Source organism: Mustela lutreola, chromosome 1 (assembly GCF_030435805.1).
Source record: "Mustela lutreola isolate mMusLut2 chromosome 1, mMusLut2.pri, whole genome shotgun sequence".
Classification (NCBI taxonomy): Eukaryota; Metazoa; Chordata; class Mammalia; order Carnivora; family Mustelidae; genus Mustela; species Mustela lutreola.
This window is the reverse complement of record NC_081290.1, coordinates 64,439,808-64,458,742: the sequence shown is the minus strand read 5'-3', so window position 1 is coordinate 64,458,742 and position 18,935 is coordinate 64,439,808. Positions and strand designations below refer to the sequence as shown.

Here is an 18,935-nt window from a genome sequence, read left to right as displayed (position 1 = left end):
ATCGTTGGAGCAGCCAGCCTGAGGGCTCTTCGGGTGGGAGGCCCTGGGTTCAACCCGCTCTGGCCCTTTGTACCTGGGAGGCTGTGGGCAACAGGCTTGCCAGTCCTGGAACAGGAGAGATTAGCGGGGAAGGTGAAGGGAAGATGGCGAGAAGGATGCCAGACACGGACTTCAGGACCAATCATTCCTGTTTGTCAGGCTCCGCTCTGTGCCAGGCCTGAGCCCAGTGTTGTCTACTGATATCTTTCCTTTATCCTTCATGACAACCATCAGGACATTTTATGGATGAGGAGACAGGCTGAGAGGGTCCAAGTGGCGGCTCCTGGCGGCTGGTCCAGGGTCCACCCTATGTTACCTTGTGCAGCCCAGAGTAAGGCAGGAAGGACCCTAATGGGGGCGTCGACCCACAGGGTCGATCTTGGGTTCTCTGCCATGTGGACCAAACTGGAGCCTGAGGCAAGAGGGAAAATCCAGAATCCTGCCCTTGTCCTTAGAGAAATGTTGGGCTTCTGTTCATGACAATTTGCTTTGCATTAAGTCTGACTTTTGAAATAGGACATTAACTTATCTCTATGTCCCATACGGAGACTCAGCACTCCCTTACCATTCACCCCGGGACACAGTGCCTCTCTCACCTCATCCTGCCCCAGCCCTGCTCAGGGCTTTGGATCCATGTCTGATAGGCACCATAGTGTCCCCAAGGATACTGCGATGAAAGGAATCCCAGGAGATCTCCAGGGGTGGAAGGGGGGACACACAGACTGTGGGCTCCATGTGGTGGATGAGGCAATGTGTGCCCGGGGAAGGGGCTGTGTTCAGTGTCCCATGGCTGGTGAATCATGACACATGGGATAATGCCCCATCTGCTTGCAGAGCTCTTGTGAGCCACCACTGAGCTGCCCATCACACAGGTGGGAGAAGGAGGCCCGAGAAGTGGTCTGCACTCCCTGAGCTGCCTGGGTCCGGCTGCACCCTGCCTGTCTTTCGGGACCCCAAGCTGCCTCCCTTCTCATGGATGGGCTCCACTAACCCTTCACTCTCCTGCAGGGAAGGCTTTCATTGGGATGGCTTGACTCTCTCCCCAGAGCCTCCCCCAAATAGGAAATTCCCAGATATGATTGAGCCTGTCGATGAGAACAACATTAGATACTATGTCAATCTCCTTGTGGACCTTGTAAAGGAGCGGGCCGCCTGGTTCCGGACATCACATCTCCTCTGGCCTTGGGTAAGGCAGGGTCCCACACCCCAGTGTTCCCAACGTAGTCCTGGACTCCTGTCCGCTCTCACCCAACTAAGCTCTTTCAGGGTTCGGGCCAGGCTGCCAGCGTCAGCCCCTGGCCAATGCCTCTTCCCTGCCCACCACACAGCATCCATCTCTTCCACCAGCTCCTCCTACCACCTGGGACTCTCCTAGCCTCTCCCTCCTGAAATACAGTCCCCGGCCCTTGCCAGTCCCCAGCTCCCTTCAGCTCCTTCCTCCTCTTCTTTCCATTTAAGTGTTGGGATGTGAGGCCTGGGCGGGAATCCTGGCCCCTGCTCTGTCGCTGTGTGCCTTAACCCCCGGGTCTCAGTTTCCTCATTTCTGAAGTGGAGAGCATGACAGGTCCTGCCTCACAGGCTTGATCTGGGGCCGACAGGAGACATGCTCCATGACAGTGTCAGACACGGACGTCCTCCTCCTCCTCTTGCTCCTCTTCCTCACCATCACACGCCGAGTTCTCCTTCACTGAGCACCCCCAGCGCACAGGCATCTTCCATGTGATATATTTGTCTCATACACTCAGTGTGCCCCATGGGCCTAGGATGCGAGCATGGCTGGTATACCATTTTGGAAATGAGGGACCTGAGAACCAGAGAGGTCAAGGCATAGTCTTGAGGCTGCACAGCCACATTGTAGGGCAGCTAGGATGGAGATTCGTGCTCATACCCTAGCAGGGGACTTCCTAGCCTGTCTTCTTACATCTTGACTGCCTTTCTTGTTTTCATGTATTTTAGCCATTTTTATTTGTCATTACTCTTTATATGTGTGAATATATTAATAAATGAGTGTTTGAAGGTAACATCCCATTTTGTAACACATTAAGTCAAAATGCAACTATATGTGACTTTATATGAGTCTTAACACATAGAAACACAAAGAAACAAAATAATAATGTGTATACTTTCTCAGGAGTTCAAAAGCTGATTGTTATTTGCAAAGGAAAACAGAAATCCTGGCTGCAATGATTTGTGTCCAGATCACAAAACCGTGCCAGTCCTGCTCTGGACCCTCCATCAGTGGATGCAAGGAGGTCTTTCACAGTGCTGTCCCGCACCTGTACATGTGGAGTCTGGGCCCATGCACATGGCATGCCAGTGTGCCCTTTGTGGAGACAGCTGTCAGGAAACAGGGAGCCCCTGGTGGGAGCCAGTCATGACTTGGCCTCAGTTTGACGAAGGACCCTTGACTGCAGCAGGTGTATCTGGGGCCACTGCAGCCCCACACCAGGTGTCTGTGAACAGCTGACAGGGAAGGAATATTGCAGAGCAGCCTCTCTCTCCCCATCACTCTTTGTTGTGAATTCACACCAAATTCCTAGGCGAGATGATGGGGATAGACTCTTTGAATCCACGTCCTCAGGCAGTGTGAGAGCTGATGCTCCTGCAGGTCCATCACACTCACTGGCTGCTTGTAGGATGGATCTGGCTGGGGCTCACCTGCAGATCCCATGAGAACTCATGTTCCCTTCCTGTTTTGTTCATGAGAGGCTGGGAGTGACCTCCCTTAGGAAAGTTCCAAAAGCCAGGAATTGCAGATATTTCAGGGAAGCGATGGGAGCTGGTGGGGTGTGGCTAGGGTGTGGGCCATGAGATAAGACACCCATGTGACACTTGGGAACTGCTTCACCCAGACTCACACTGTGAATTCTGCAAACTTTCGACAAGGACAACTGGGAATTACCGTGACTGTCTGGGGGTAACTTGAGTTAATGCTACAGCTCGCTCTCTCTTTTTTATTTCTTCCATTTTTTTTTATTTTAAAAGATTATTTATTTATTTATATTCAAGAGAGAATGAGAGAGAGAGTGAGCAGAAGCAGCGGGAGTGGCAGGCTGAGGGAGATGCCAGCTCCCCCCTGAGCCAGGAACCTGTTGCGGTTCTAGATCCCAGGACCCTAGGATTATGACCTGAGCTGAAGACAGACGCTTAATTGACTGAGCCACCCAGGTGCCCCTCTATCTTTTATATGGAGATAAAATTCACATATCATATGTTCATTTTGTGTGCAACATAACGATTCCATATTTGTCTAGGTTGAAAAACGATCCCCACAGTAAGTCTACTTAACATCCACAGTCATATACAGTTACAAAGTATTTCTTCCTAGAATGCTTACCTTTAAGATCCATTCTTTTACAACTTTAAATATACAATACAATATTATTACCTATAGTCACCATGCTGTCCCTTACATCCCCAGGACTTACTTATCCTCAAACTGGAAGGTTGTACCTTTCGACTCCTTCACCCATTTTACCCGCTCCTTACCCCTAATTCTATAATTCTATAAGTGAGATCCCAAGGCTTTTGTCTTTCCCTGTCTGACTTACATCACTGAGCATTCTGCTGTCAAGTTGTCCCATCCATGTTGTCCCCGCATTGAGATTTCCTTCTTTCTTTAGTGGGCATGATTGCCTTGCATGTCCATACCTCCGTACCACATCTTATCCACTCATCCATGGGTGGACACTCAAGTTGTGTCCATGTATTGATAACTGTGAATAATCAGGATAAAAGGACATAGAGGAGCATGGAAATGAACCCAGGGGCGCATACATCTTTTCAAATTAGTATTGTCACTTTCCTTGGGTAAATAGTCAGATTGCTGGATTATGGGGTAGTTCCATTTTTCAGTTTTTGAGGAAACTCTGCACTGTTTTCCATAGTGGTTACACCAGTGTGCACTCTCACCCACCGTGCAAAAGAGTTGTCTTCTCTTCACACTCTTGCCATTACTTGTTCTTTCCAGTTGTTCTGACAGTAGGCATTCTGACAGCTGTCAGGTATATCTCACTGTGGGTTTCCTTTGTGTTTCCCTGATGATGAATGATGTGGACCTTGTTTTCATGCATCTGTTGTCCATCTGCTGGTCTCCTCTGGAACAATGTCGAGTCAGGTGTTCTGTTCTACTCTTACATATCTTCTTGGTCTTGAGTATTGAGTTCTAGAAGTTCTTATATATTATGGATACTAATTCCTTATCAGATATTTGATCTTCAAATATTTTCTCCCATCCAGTAGGTTGACATTTCATTTTATCAATGGTATCCTTTGTTATACAGAAGGTTTTTAAAAAAATGTAGTCCCACTTGTTTAGTTTTGCTTTTGTTGCTTTTACTTTTGGTGTAAAATCCAAAAAAAAAAAAACACATCACCAAGATAGATATCAAGGACTATACCCCTTCTGCTGTCTTCTAGGAGTTTTATGGTTTTAGGTTTGTATTCAAATCTTTAATCTATTTTGAGGTAGTTTGTATGTGTGGTGTAAGATGGTAGTCCCATTTCATAATTTTGCATGAAGCTGTCCAGTTTTCCCAACACCATTTACTGAAGGGACTGTGATTTCCTTAGTATATATTCTTTGCTCCTTTATCACAAATTAACTGATCAGATATATATGGTTTTGTTTCTGGGCTCTCTAATCTGTTTGTTGATCTGTATGTCTGGCTTTATGCCAAAGCCACACTCTTCTTAGTACCACAGTTTTATAATGCGGTACAAAATCAGGGAATGTGATGCCTCCGGCTTTGTTCTTCATTCTCAGGATTGCTTTGGCTCTTCAGGATCTTTTGTGGTTCAATACAAATTTGAGGACTATTCTATTTCTGTGAAATATGCCATTTGAATTGCATTGAATCTGTAGATTGCTTTGGTATGGACTTTTTTTTTTATTGTATCTTTATGTTTCTTTGAAATTTTCATTTTGTTTTTTCAGTGTTCCAAGATTCATTGTTTATGCACCACATGCAGTGCTCCAGGCCATACGTGCTCTCCTTAATACCCACCACCAGGCTCACCCAATCCCGTACCCACTTCCCCTCCCAAACCCTCAGTTTGTTTCTCAGAGTCCACAGTCTCTCATGCTTCATGTCCCCGTCCAATTTCCCCCAACTCACTTCTCCTCTCCTTCACCCACTGTCCTTTGTGTTATTCCTTATGCTCCACAAGTAAGCAAAACCATATGATAATTGACTCTCTCTGCTTGACTTATTTCACTCACATAATCTCTTCCAGTCTCGTCCATGTTGATACAAAAGCTGGGTATTCATCCTTTCTGATGGAGGCATAATACTCCATTGTATGTATGGACCATGTCTTCTTTATCCATTTGTCTGTTGAAGGGCATCTTGGCTCTTTTCACGGTTTGGCAACGGGGGCATTGCTGCTATGAACATTGGGGTACAGATGGCCCTTCTTTTCACTACATCTGTATCTTTGGGGTAAATACCCAGTAGTGCAATTGCAGGGTCATAGGGAAGCTCTATTTTTCATTTCTTAAGGAATCTCCACACAGTTTTCCAAAGTGGCTGCACCAACTTGCATTTCCACCAACAATGTAAGAGGGTTCCCCTTTCTCCACATCCTCTCCAACACATGTTGTTTCCTGTCTTGTTAATTTTGGCCATTCTAACTGGTGTAAGGTGGTATCTGAATGTGGTTTTAATTTGAATCTCCCTGATGGCTAGTGATGATGAACATTTTTTCATTTGTCTCTTAGCCATTTGTATGTCTTCTTTGGAGAAGTGTCTGCTCATGTCTTCTGCCCATTTTTTGACATGATTATCTGTTTTGTGTGTGTTAAATTTGACTAGCTCCTTATAGATCTTGGATATCACCCATTGTCTGTACTGTCATTTGCAAATATCTTCTCCCATTCTGGGGGTTGCCTCTTTGTTTTTTGACTGTTTCCTCTGCTGTGCAGAAGCTTTTCATTTTCGCTTTTGTTTCCTCTGCCTTTGGAGACATGTCTTGAAAGATGTTGCTGTGGCCAGTGTCAAAGAGGTTATTGCCTATTTTCTCCTCTAGGATTTTGATAGATTCCTGCTTCACATTGAGGTCTTTTATCCATTACAAGTTTATCTTTGTGTATGGTGTAAGAGAATGGTTGAGTTTCAATCTTCTACACAGAGCTGTCCAATTTTCCCAACACTTTTCATTAAAGAGACTCTCTTTTTTCCACTGGCTTTTCCCCCCTGCTTTATCGAAGATTATTTGATGTTAGAGTTGCGGGTCCATATCTGGGCTCTCTACTCTGTTCCACTGGTCTATGTGTCTGTTTTTGTGCCAGTACCATGCTGAATTGGTGATCACAGTAAAGCTTGTAAAGCTTGCAGTAAATTTTGTAGTAAAGCTTGAAATCAGGCAATGTGATGCCCCCACTTTTGTTTTTCTTTTTCAACATTTCCTTAGCAATTTGGGGTCTCTTCTGGTTCCATACAAATTTCAGGATTGTTTGTTCCAGCACTTTGAAAAATACCGGTGGAATTTTGATTGGAACGGTATGGAAAGTATAGATTGTTCTAGACAGTATAGACATTTTAACAATGTTTGTTCTTCTGATCCATGAGCATGGAATGGTCTTCCATCTTTTTGTGTCTTCTTCAATTTCTTTCATGAGTGTTCTGTAATTCCTCTCTACCTCTTTGGTTAGGTTTATTCCCAGGTATCTTATGGATCTTGGTGCTACAGTAAATGGAAATTGATTCTCTAATTTCCCTTTCTATATTTTCATTGTTAGTGTTTAAGAAAGCAACTGATTTCTGTGCATTGATTTTGTATCCTGCTCCATTACTGAATTGCTGTATGAGTTCTAGTGGTTTAGGGGTGGAGTCTTTTGGGTTTTCCATATAAAGTATCATGTCATCTGTGAAGAGAGAGTTTGACTTCTTCATTGCCAATGTGAATACCTTTTATTTCTCTTTGTTGTCTGATTGCTGTTGGTAGGACTTCTAATACTATGTTGAACAACAGTGGCGAGAATGGACATCCTTGTCATGTTCCTGAGCTCAACGGGAAGGCTGTCAGCGTTTCCCCATTGAAGATGATATTTGCTGTGGGATTTTCATAGATAGCTTTCACGAAGTTGAGGAATGTTCTCTCTATCCCTATACTCTGAAATGTTTTAGTCAGGAATAGATGCTGCATCTTGTCAAATGCTTTTTCTGCATCAATTGAGAGGACCAAGTTGTTCTTCTCTCTTCTCTTATTGATTTGTTCTATTATATTAATTGATTTACAAATGTTGAACCATGCTTGCATTCCAGGGATCAAACCTACCTGTTAATGGTGGATAATCTTTTCTTTTCTTTTTTTTTTTTAATTTTTTATTTTTTATAAACATATATTTTTATCCCCAGGGGTACAGGTCTGTGAATCACCAGGTTTACACACTTCACAGCACTCACCAAATCACATACCCTCCCCAATGTCCATAATCCCACCCCCTTCTCCCAAACCCCCTCCCCCCGGCAACCCTCAGTTTGTTTTGTGAGATTAAGAGTCACTTATGGTTTGTCTCCCTCCCAATCCCATCTTGTTTCATTTATTCTTCTTCTACCCACTTAAGCCTCCATGTTGTATCACCACTTCCTCATATCAGGGAGATCATATGATAGTTGTCTTTCTCTGCTTGACTTATTTCGCTAAGCATGATACACTCTAGTTCCATCCATGTTGTTGCAAATGGCAAGATTTCATTTCTTTTGATGGCTGCATAGTATTCCATTGTGTATATATACCACATCTTCTTGATCCATTCATCTGTTGATGGACATCTAGGTTCTTTCCATAGTTTGGCTATTGTGGACATTGCTGCTATAAACATTCGGGTGCATGTGCCCCTTTGGATCACTACATTTGTATCTTTAGGGTAAATACCCAATAGTGCAATTGCTGGGTCATAGGGCAGTTCTATTTTCAACATTTTGAGGAACCTCCATGCTGTTTTCCAGAGTGGCTGCACCAGCTTGCATTCCCACCAACAGTGTAGGAGGGTTCCCCTTTCTCCGCATCCTCGCCAGCATCTGTCATTTCCTGACTTGTTGATTTTAGCCATTCTGACTGGTGTGAGGTGATATCTCATTGTGGTTTTGATTTGTATTTCCCTGATGCCGAGTGATATGGAGCACTTTTTCATGTGTCTGTTCGCCATCTGGATGTCTTCTTTGCAGAAATGTCTGTTCATGTCCTCTGCCCATTTCTTGATTGGATTATTTGTTCTTTGGGTGTTGAGTTTGCTAAGTTCTTTATAGATTCTGGACACTAGTCCTTTATCTGATATGTCGTTTGCAAATATCTTCTCCCATTCTGTCAGTTGTCTTTTGATTTTGTTAACTGTTTCCTTTGCTGTGCAAAAGCTTTTGATCTTGATGAAATCCCAGTAGTTCATTTTTTCCCTTGCTTCCCTTGCCTTTTGCGTTGTTCCTAGGAAGATGTTGCTGCGGCTGAGGTCGAAGAGGTTGCTGCCCGTGTTCTCCTCAAGGATTTTGATGGATTCCTTTCGCACATTGAGGTCCTTCATCCATTTTGAGTCTATTTTTGTGTGTGGTATAAGGGAATGGTCCAATTTCATTTTTCTGCATGTGGCTGTCCAATTTTCCCAGCACCATTTATTGAAAAGGCTGTCTTTTTTCCATTGGACATTCTTTCCTGCTTTGTCGAAGATTAGTTGACCATAGATTTGAGGGTCTATTTGAGGGTCTATTTCTGGGCTCTCTATTCTGTTCTGTGTCTGTAATCTTTTCAATGTACTGTTGGATGATACTAGCTAGAATCCTGTTGAGAATCTAAACATCCATATTAATCAGGGATAATGGTCTGATATTCTCCTTTTTGATGGGATCTTTGGGAATCAGGGTAATGCTGGGGATTTGGGAATCAGGGTAATGCTGGCTTCATAAAAAAAGTCTGGAATTTTTCTTCTGCTTCAGTTTTTTGAAACAGCTTTAAAAGAATAGGTATTATTTCTTCTTTGAAAGTTTCTTACAATTCCCCAGGGAATACATCAGGTCCTGTGCTTTTTTGTGGGGGGGGGGGTTTCTATCATGGCTTCAGTCTCGTTACTAGATATTGGTCTACTCAGGTTGTCAGTATCTTCCTTTTTCACTCTTGGAAGTTTATAGGTTTCCAGGAATCCACTGATTTCTTCTAGGTTGCTTATTGTATTGGCATATAACTATTGATAATAATTTCTGATTATTGTTTCTATTTCCTTGGTGTTAGTCATGATCTGTCCCCTTTCATTCATAATCTTATTAATTTGGATCCTCTCTCTTTTCTTTTGGATTAGTTTGGCTAGTGGTTTATCGATCTTATTGATTCTTTCCAAGAATCACCTTCTAGTTTTATTGATGTGTTCTACTGTATGTCTAGTTTCTATCTCATTGATCTCTGCTCTAATCTTGATTATTTCCCTTATGGTGTGTGGGGTTGGCTTAATTTGCTCTTGGTTTACCAGTTCCTTGAGGTGTAAAAAGCACTGGTGTATTCTGGATTTTTCAGTTTTTTGAGGGAGGCTTGGATGGCTATATATTTCCCCTTAGGGCCACCTTTGCCATATCCCATAGGTTTTGGACAGCTGTGTCTTTATTCTCATGGGTTTCCATGAATTGTTTAAGATCTTATTTGATTACCTGGTTGATCCAAACATTTTTGAGCATGCTGGCTTTTAGCTTCTGAGTGTTTGAATTCCTTCCAAAAGTTTTCTTGTGGTTGAGTTCTAGTTTTGAATCATTGTGGTCTGAGAATATGCAGGGAATAATGTGAATCTTTTGGTTGAGCCCTGATTTGTGACCCAGTATTGGTCTATTCTGGAGAAAGTTCCATGTGCACTTGAGAAGGATGATTATTCTGCTTTTTTAGGGTGGAATGTTCTGTAAGTATATATGAGATCCATCTGGTCCAATGTGTCATTCAAAGCTCTTGTTTCTTTACTGACTTTCTGCTTGGATGGACTGTCTGTTACTGAAAGTGGCATGTTAAGATCCCTTACAATTAATGTATTCATATCAATATGACTCTTTATTTTGATTAACAGTTGGCTTATGTAGTTGGCTGCTCCCATATTGGGACATAAATATTTACAATTGTTAGATCTTCTTGGTGGATAGACCCTTTAAGACTGTGAACTCTGAGAAACAAACTGAAGCTTTTGGAGGGAAGGGGTAGGGGGTTGGAAGGGCCTGGTGGTGAGTACTAAGGAGGGCACATATTGCATGGAGTACTGGGTGCGGTGCATAAACAGTGAATCTTGGAACACTAAAAAAAAATATTAAATTTAAAAAAGAATTATGTAGTGTCCTTCTGTATCTCTGACTACAGTCTTTAGCTTAAAATCTAATTTATCTGATATGAGAATCTCTAACCCAGCTTTCTTTTGAGGCCCATTGGCATGCAAGATGCTTCTCCATCCCTTCACTTTCAGTCTGGGTGTATCTTTAGGTTCCAAATGTGTCTCTTGTAGACAGCATATGGATGGGATCTGTCATTTTATCCAATCTGCAACCCTGTTTCATTTTATGGGGACATTTAGGCCATTCAAATTGAGAATGATTATTGAAAGATACATTTTTATTGACATCATGTTGCCTGTGAAGTCTTTGTTTCTATAGATTGTCTCTATAAATTTCTGTTCTATGTCACTCTTGGGTTCTTTAATCTTTTATAGATTAAAGTTCTTGTAGTACCGGCTTGATGGTCACATACTCTTTTAACTACCTTGCTGGTCTTAGAAACTCTTCATCTCTCCTTCCATTCTGAATGCCAACATTGCTGGATAAAGTATTCTTGGCTGCATGTTCTTCTCCGTTAGTGCCCTGAATATGTCTTGCCAGCCCTCTCATGCTTCCCAGGTTTCTGTGGACAGGTCTAATGTTATTCTGATGGACTTTCTTCTGTATGTAAGGAATCTCTTCCCCCCAGCTGCCCTCAGGACCTCTTGTCTAAAATGATGATTTGTGAATTTCGTGGACATTTTAACAATATTAAATCTTGGCATCCAGGAGCGCAAGATATCTTTCCATTATTTGTGTCTTCTTCAAGTTCTTTCATTAGTATCTTATGGTTTTTGATGTACAGGTCTTTCACTTCCTTGGTTCAGCTTCTTCCTAGGTATTTTAGTCTTGTGATTCAGTTACACATCAGCTTTCTTTCTTAATTTCTTTTTCTGATAGTGGATTGTTAGGGTACAGGAGTGCAACTGACTTTGCATGTTCATTCTGTACCCTGACACTTGACTGAATTTGTTCATTAGTTCTAGCCATGTTTTAGAGGAGTGTTTCAGGCTTTTTATATGTAATACCATGCCATCTTCAAATAGTGACACATTTACTTCTTCCTTTCTCATATGGGTGCTCTTTGTTTCTTTTCCTTGCCTACTTGCTCTGGCAAAGCCTTCCAATGCAATGTTGACTAAATGTGGACAAGAGGGGTATCCTTGCCTAGTTCCTCATCTCACAGGAAAACCTTCCAGATTTCCACCATGGAGTATGATGCTAGATTTGGACTTGTCATAATGGCCTTTATTATTTATTTTTAAGATTTTATTTATTTATTTGACAGACAGATCACAAATAGGCAGAGAAGCAGGATGGGGGAGAACAGGCTTCCCTCTGAGCAAAGAGTCTGATGCAGGACTCCATCTCAGGACCCTGGGATCACGACCTGAGCTGAAGGCAGAGGCTTTAACCCACTGAGCCACCCAGGTGACCCCATAATGGCCTTTATTGTGTTGAGGCATGTTATCTCCATTCTCACTTTTTGAGCATTTTTATCCTACATGGATTTTGAATGTTGTCAGTTGGTTTTTCTGCATCTGTGGAGAGGATCATAGATATTTTATCCTTTATTTTATTAATCTGTTGCATCCTGTTGATCAGTTTGTGGATGTTGAACCATCCTTGAATTCCTGAAGTGAGTTGTAGTCTATCATGGTGTATGATCATTCTGATAGATTGTTGACCTTGGCCTGCTAATAACTGTTGAGGATTGTTGCATCTGTATCCATCAGGGACATCGGCCTATAATTTTCCTTTATGTGGTGTCCTTGTCTAGTTTTGGTAACACGGTAATGTTGTTTCTAACCTATGGGTTTGGAAGTGTTCCTTCTTTTTCTGTGTCTTTGGAAAAGTGTGAGAGGGGTAGGTAATAATTTACCTATAAATGTTTGGTAGAATTCACCAGTGATGCTGTTTGGTCTTGGACTTGTGTGGATGTGGAGGTTTTGGATTCCTGATTCACTCTCCTTAGTAGTAATTGGTCTGTTGAGCTTTCCTATTTCTTCTTGATTCAGTCTTCATAGGTAGGTACTACTAGGAATTAGGGGAGCCTGGGTGGCTCAGTCATTAAGCATCTGCCTATGATCCCAGGGCCCTGGGATTGAGCCCAACATCAGGCTCCCTACTTGGTGGGCAGCATGCTTCTCCCTCTCCTGCTCCCATTGCTTGTGTTCTCTCTCTCTTTCTGTCATTCTCTGTCAAATAGCTAAATCAATCTTTAACATAGAAGGAATTTATTCATGCTTTGCCTTTACATTTTGAAAGTGAGCTCAAGGTCAGCAAATGTGAGTCATAGCTATTATCACAGATATACATAATTTTATCATTATAATTAGTGATGTTGATAATTAGTAATACAGATATATGTTCAGAATAGCTCAGAGACTGAAATAAGTTAGACAAATATCTATTCTATATATTTTCACTTATACGCAGGATCTAGAAAAACCAAACTGATGGAAATAGGGATTAGATTTGTGGTTGCCAGAGGTGTGTGTGTGGGGAAGGTGGGGGAATTGGGTGACGGTGTTCAAAAGGTACAAATGTCCAGGTATAAGATAGATAAGTACCTGAGATATAAAACATGATTAAAGGAAGGAAGGAAGGTAGGGAAGAGAAAGAAAGGAATATAGGAAGGGAGAAAGGAATTAAAGAAGGAAGGGAGGGAGGAAAGGGTTAGGAAGGAAGGAAAGGAGGAAGGTAGGTAGGTAGGTGCAAGAATGTACTTGAGGAGCTGGTTGGAGCTTCTGCAAGGAAGAGTGGGAGGGCTCCTGATGAGGGTGATGAAGACTGGACTTGGTTCTTCCTGAACTGGGCTCTGCCCTGGAATTCCAAGGTTTTGTGCTGTGTCCTGGCTTGCAGGGGTGCGACAAGCAATTCTTCAACGCTTCACTGCAGTTTGCCAACATGGACATTCTGTTGGACTACACCAACTCTTACAAATCCAGGCTTGGCATCTCTGTGGAGTACGCCACGCTGGCCAAATACTTTGGTGCACTGCAAGCTACCAATGTCACCTGGCACGTCCGTGAGCACCAAGACTTCCTACCCTATTCCTCAGGTATGACCCCGTGCAGGTTGGTTGTAGATCTGGTGTTGGGGAGGGTGCCCACCGAGTCTGCTCTGCCATGCTGATGGAGCTTTTGAGGGTCACTGGGGCCGAGATGGCCCCTGTTCCCCACACCCGCCCCCATATCCTGTCCCACCTAGCTATCCTAGGATTGACACTATACTCACAGAAGGGCTCCATAGCTTCCTATTTCCACATCCACAAGGCCTTGGCCGCCTTCACCCAGGAGGGCTACAAGGCTGTGAGCATGGTTACAGTTGAGGTGGGAGGGGCAAATTGATGTGGGCGGGGTTACACTTGCAGTTCAAGTGTAACTACTTCCTTGTGGGCGTGGTTACAGTCCAGGTAGGGGAGGCTACGTGAGTGTGGGCGCGGCTATGCTGAAGTGGGCGGGGCTACACTGAGGAGGGAGGAGATAGGACAATGTCCTGCAGGTGTTCTGAAGGGGCTTGATTTGGTGCAACCCTCCAGGAGAGATAATGTTTATGTGGAGAGTGGACAGGTGTGGTGATTCCTGGTCCCTGCTCTGAGTCACTGGGGATTTAGAGCTTAGGCTGCAGGGCGCCCCTGCCTGACCAGGACACTCAGCCTGCTGGAGGAGCTGTGGACAGTGTGGTCTCCTGACCATACAGCCTGTAGCCTTTCCCCGGATCACAGGGCTGGCTACCCTTCCTGGTGAATTCAGGTCATGTGGGAGAAGATCAGGGAATGGAGACACTCCCAGCCTGGGAGAAGGCAGAAGGCAAGAACAAGAGGGACAGTCAACCACCTGTGGGATCCAGCCATGCTGCCAGGAGGCACCCAGCCCCCCTCCTCCCACCCAGTCTTAGTCAGGAGTCATTCCCTATGTGCAGGTCCACACAGCAGACACGGGATCCCTCAGCTCTCCCCGATCCCACCTCCCTGGGTGGCCAGTGGATCCCCAGTGATTGCAGGCTTGTCTCGGACTCCCCATTGCCCCCGAGTCACATGCCAGCACTCAAAGGCCTGTGTCAACTGGGTGCTGCCAACTTGGCTCCCATCTCTCCCACCGCTCCCGGGAGGTGTTCCAGGCCCTTGGCTCACAGGCTGTTCCAGGTTTCCCAGGTCCACCCTGGGCTCTCTGGTTCCCCATCCCAGGCCTGGTCCAGCCCAACCTGATCCTCACAGTTACCCTAGCCCCTCTCTAGAATCCCTGGACCATTCCTGGCCTGGCTGGAGAAGGAGTCTATGGCAGCCCCCATAGGTGACCCAGGCAGAGCCAGAGCCCAGACCCCAGCTTCCCTAGCTCTACTGGGACTAGATCTCAGGAAGCCCCCAGGCCAGGGAGACTCAAGCCAACTGCCAGCCCTTCTCTCCAGGTCCACATCAGGCCTGGACCGGCTTCTATTCATCTTGCAACCAGCTCAAGGGGCTGGCCAGGCGAGCCAGCGCTCTGTTGTATGCTGGGGAGTCCATGTTCACACGCTCTGTGTGGCCGGTCCCCCACCAGCACCTGGACCTGGACTGGGCCCTGAAGCAGCTTCAGCAGCTCCGCTGGGCTGTCTCTGAGGTAACGGCACCCCTCTAAGCAACACGATCAGGTTGGAAACCTCCTGTGCAGTGCACTTCCCCAGCCCCTGATCACTAGATGTCCACGTTTCAGAAAAGAACACCGAGGTGGCCTGTGGTCCCATGGCAGGTGCAGGTGGACCCTGGGCCAAGGCCAGAGCCATGCTCTGATAGCCTTCAACTGGTAGTTTCAGTAGGCTTTAGAGCCAAATTTACCCAGAGGGCAAAGGGCAAAGAGAAGCAGCATTAGTGTTCTACATTCCTGCCTGGATTCAATCCCACTCCGCTGTGTGTCCTCAGGCTCAGGACTTCCCTCTATGAACCCTACTTCCCTCCCTCTACACTGAGAAGCTCATGCCTACCCAAGGATGGTGGGGCAACTGAATGTGTGAATGTACATAACCTGCTTGGCACAGTGGCTGCCCCACAGCAAGTTGTTCCCAATGTTCTGTCTCATGTGTCCCCACTGTACAGATGGGAAAACTGACAGAATGTGTCACTGTGTTGGGAGTGGAGTGAATAGATTGAGCCATTGGAGTAGGCAGGACACATAGCTTTAGCTGGTGGGGCCTCAGTTTCTCTTTGGGGAAGACAAACTCATCCCATGTCCACTTTGGTACAGAGAATGGAGGGTGCCTGGAGTATCCCAGTGGCACTCACAGGCAGACTGCACAGCGGAGGTGAAGCTGGGGTGGGTCCCTTGCAGATGTCTGTTTTCTGCCCAAGCTAGAGGACTCAGTGGGTTTCTGCAAAGTCATCAAACCTCTGGTCCTCCGTTTTCTACTCTGGAATATGGTAGGGATGCCCACCTGCTCCACTAGAATCTGGTGAGAGGGAAGGAGAGCCAGACTCCAGGAGGTGGTCTGCAGAGGCAGGCCCGATCCAGAGTTTCCCCCACTCTGGTTGGGACCCAGGTACAGCACCATGATGCCATCACTGGGACTGAGACCCCCAAGGTGAGAGACATGTACATGAAGAATCTGAGGTCAGGGATGCAGGGTGTGCACGAACTGATGGCCTCCATTTTCCAGGACAGGACCCCGGCATACTCAGGTAAGCAAGGCCCCTGTGGGATGGCCCTACATGTCTGGGAGGCGGCTCTGAACCCTTCTGAGCTGAGCTGGGGGTCATGGAGAGGACCCGAACAACCTGAGCTTCAGATCTACACATCCCTTGTGCATCCCTGAGCCCTTGGTCTGAGCTTGGCAAGTGCCTTGACTCCTCTGAGCCTCCATGTTCTGTGTGTGATGGGAAGATGGGGAGGTCACCACTGAAGCCCGTCCTAATAGCCAACTGCGTTAGGTGTTTGCTCAGCACCCAGCTTACAGTGTTTACTGCTATTCCTGGAGAATCTGTAAGCTAAGAGGTGCTCTTGTCCTCACTGTGTAGCTGAGGACACACCAGAAACAGACTGTGGACATGCCCGGGGTCACCCAGCTGGGAGGAGAAGAGCTAGAATTGAACCCAGGGACTGAGCTGCAGGATTGCAGAGGATACAGGTGTTCTCAGGGACATGACCCCCTCTGGATTGCCCAACTCCCTCCTAAGTTCAGTTTGGGTGCTGATTCCAGGCCCTTTGACAGCAAAGGTTTCACACATCCGGAGTAACAGATCATGCAGCCTGAGACTGGGAATTGTGAACCAGAAAGTCCTAGGGGCACTGGGACACCTCGGCCTCCCTCCCAGTGCCTGATGTCGTGCGCACAAGGCCTGCTGCAACCTTCCCAGCACCCCACCTCAGCCTGCGCTCTGTCATGGTGCACCTCACATCTGACCTCCCTGCTCACCAGGTCTGCACTTCCTTCCGTCTGCATCTGTCGGCAATGCTGTCTGACCTTCAGACCAGTGAAGGCCCTTGGGAACCATGCATGCAATGCCCAGCGTCACAGCCCACTGATCTGGGGGTTGGCTGGGACAGAGAGCAGCAGCAGAGCTGGAACTGGAGTCTGATTTCCCTGCCAGGCGGGGCTGTCCATTCCCATGACCTCACCAGGGTGACTTGTCTGAGCAATGAAGGGGTGGAGGTCAGGAAAGGTGTCCCAGCCATAGGGAACAGCGTGGGCAGGGGCACGGGGCTGGAAAGTGTGTGATGTGTCCAGGGGTCCAGGATTCATCAGATGAGCAGAGTTTATCTCACTGGGAGTAACGAATGGACAGAGAAGTAACCCAGAGTCACATCACTGGGGCTCAGACACTGGGCTAGGTGATTGGACTGGACCTCCAGCCTTCCGGGAATTCTCCAGTCCTTCCCAATGCCAAGGGCTCAAAGGAAGGTGTGTTGGGAGCCACACCTTAGTAGCTGGTCAGGTCGGACATGTGACTGTACTTCTCGGGGCCTCAGTTCCCTTGTTAAACTAACGGGGCTGTCAGGGGTGATGTGTAAGGAGCATGGGGATCCTCTCTGTCCAGAAGGACACAGTGTGATCCCTTCCAGCATCCCTGGCCTGGGGAATGGACACAGAGCCCTGAGCAGAGTATGGGGCCTGTTGGTGTAGAAGATCACTAGCTCACTGGTCCTATACTCAGTTCCCCTGGTAACTGTGCAGGAATGTTTCTCTTCTGCCTCAGTTTCCCATGTAGCCAGGACCCCCAGGGGTGTTGGGTGAATCCAATGGCAGCTGGTAAAGCCAATTCTCTGTGTGCAGATCCAGAAGCTGGGGGACACATTGCTGTGGTCTACAATCCCCTGGCTTGGACGGTCACCACCTTTGTTACCCTGACTGTGGGCTTCTCCAGGGTCCACGTCACAGATGAGTTCGGCCAGCCAGTGGCTGCACAGGTATGACCCTGACAGCATGCACAGGGGCACACTTGCTGCCGCTGACATCTTTTCCAGTAGGGCACTTTCTGAAGTGGGAGCAGTTCACATGAACATGTGGCCATTGGGGCCACACCTGGAAGACACCCCATAGAGACCCTTATCTAGTAAGGTCAGTGGGATCCACAAGGGGACTCTCACTGGTCTGTGAGCATCTGAAGTGCCTAGAAGTCCCAGCACTGTCCCTTCCCTGGAGGGTCTCCTGGGTGGCCTGCCCTGGTTGAGAGGCTTCTCCTCATGCCCTGGACATGGGGCATATTTATGTTCTCATGCAAACATCCACTTTCTGTGGACAGGCCCTCAGCAGTCTTCAGAGGGACACTTTGCAGAGATGTTGATTGTCCAGGCTGGCCCAGCTGCCTGTGTCTGCACACCCAGACACCAGCTTGTGTGTGGTCTGTCCTCATTTCCTACCACTGCCTGGAGCCAGCCGAGGGGCCCAGGGACCCTGCCTGTCCCCCTGTGGACATGCAGGAGGTGCTGATATCAGCCACTCAGCAAACACTCCCGGAGGCACATTCTGGTCCTGGACAGCAGCACTACCATGGGGAATGGGCAGGTCAGACACTTAAAGGACATGTGTGGTGTGGAGTGATGACCTGGGGAGCCAGGGTAGCAGACCTTGGTTGATGCAGGAGGAGAAGGAGTTCATCTGACCTGGGCAGGGAGACGGGATGGTGTTGGTTTCAGCAGACCCAACCCCTAGCACCCTCTTCTTCACCCACACGCAACACCACTCTGAGTAAACTCACTCAACAAATATTTTGGAGTCCTACTGTGTGTCAGGTTCTGGCCTAGTTCCTGGCTTCCTTAATAACCAAGCCCATGAAGTCCCTGTCCACAGAGGACTCATATTTTCACCCTGGGAAACAGACAGGAAACCAAATAAGAACGTGTGGAATGTGACAGAATGGTTGTGTTCTGACGAGGAAGATTGACAGAGCTGGATGGGGGCAGAGACAGGATATGTATGTCCCTCAAAGCTTGGGATGGGATGGTGTGTGCAGCCATCCTCGGCTTGCTGATAGGGCCCCCAAGCTTCCCATGGGGGCTCAGATGCTGCATGTTTCCCCTGGAAAGTGAGGGGCTCAGTTGAGTGTCCCCAGTGTCCTCCTCCATCCCTCCCAGGTCAGGGGACAGGGTGATGAGGAAGATGGTGGGGTGAACAGAAAAATGTCCCCTAGGGAAATTGGAGGGTGTGAAA

The 18,935-nt window shown here is 46.6% G+C and overlaps 1 protein-coding gene across 1 annotated transcript in view; it reads left to right on the top strand.

The window, feature by feature from the left end:
* The window catches only part of LOC131815240 (epididymis-specific alpha-mannosidase-like), a 47,972-nt gene that overhangs the window by 16,068 nt on the left and 12,969 nt on the right, over nucleotides 1-18,935 (top strand). The window contains exons 6-10 of the mRNA XM_059147233.1: nucleotides 1,048-1,225; nucleotides 13,176-13,374; nucleotides 14,724-14,914; nucleotides 15,828-15,966; nucleotides 17,541-17,692. Coding sequence (XP_059003216.1) covers nucleotides 1,048-1,225; nucleotides 13,176-13,374; nucleotides 14,724-14,914; nucleotides 15,828-15,966; nucleotides 17,541-17,692 — 859 coding nt within the window. The remainder of the gene's footprint in view (nucleotides 1-1,047; nucleotides 1,226-13,175; nucleotides 13,375-14,723; nucleotides 14,915-15,827; nucleotides 15,967-17,540; nucleotides 17,693-18,935) is intronic.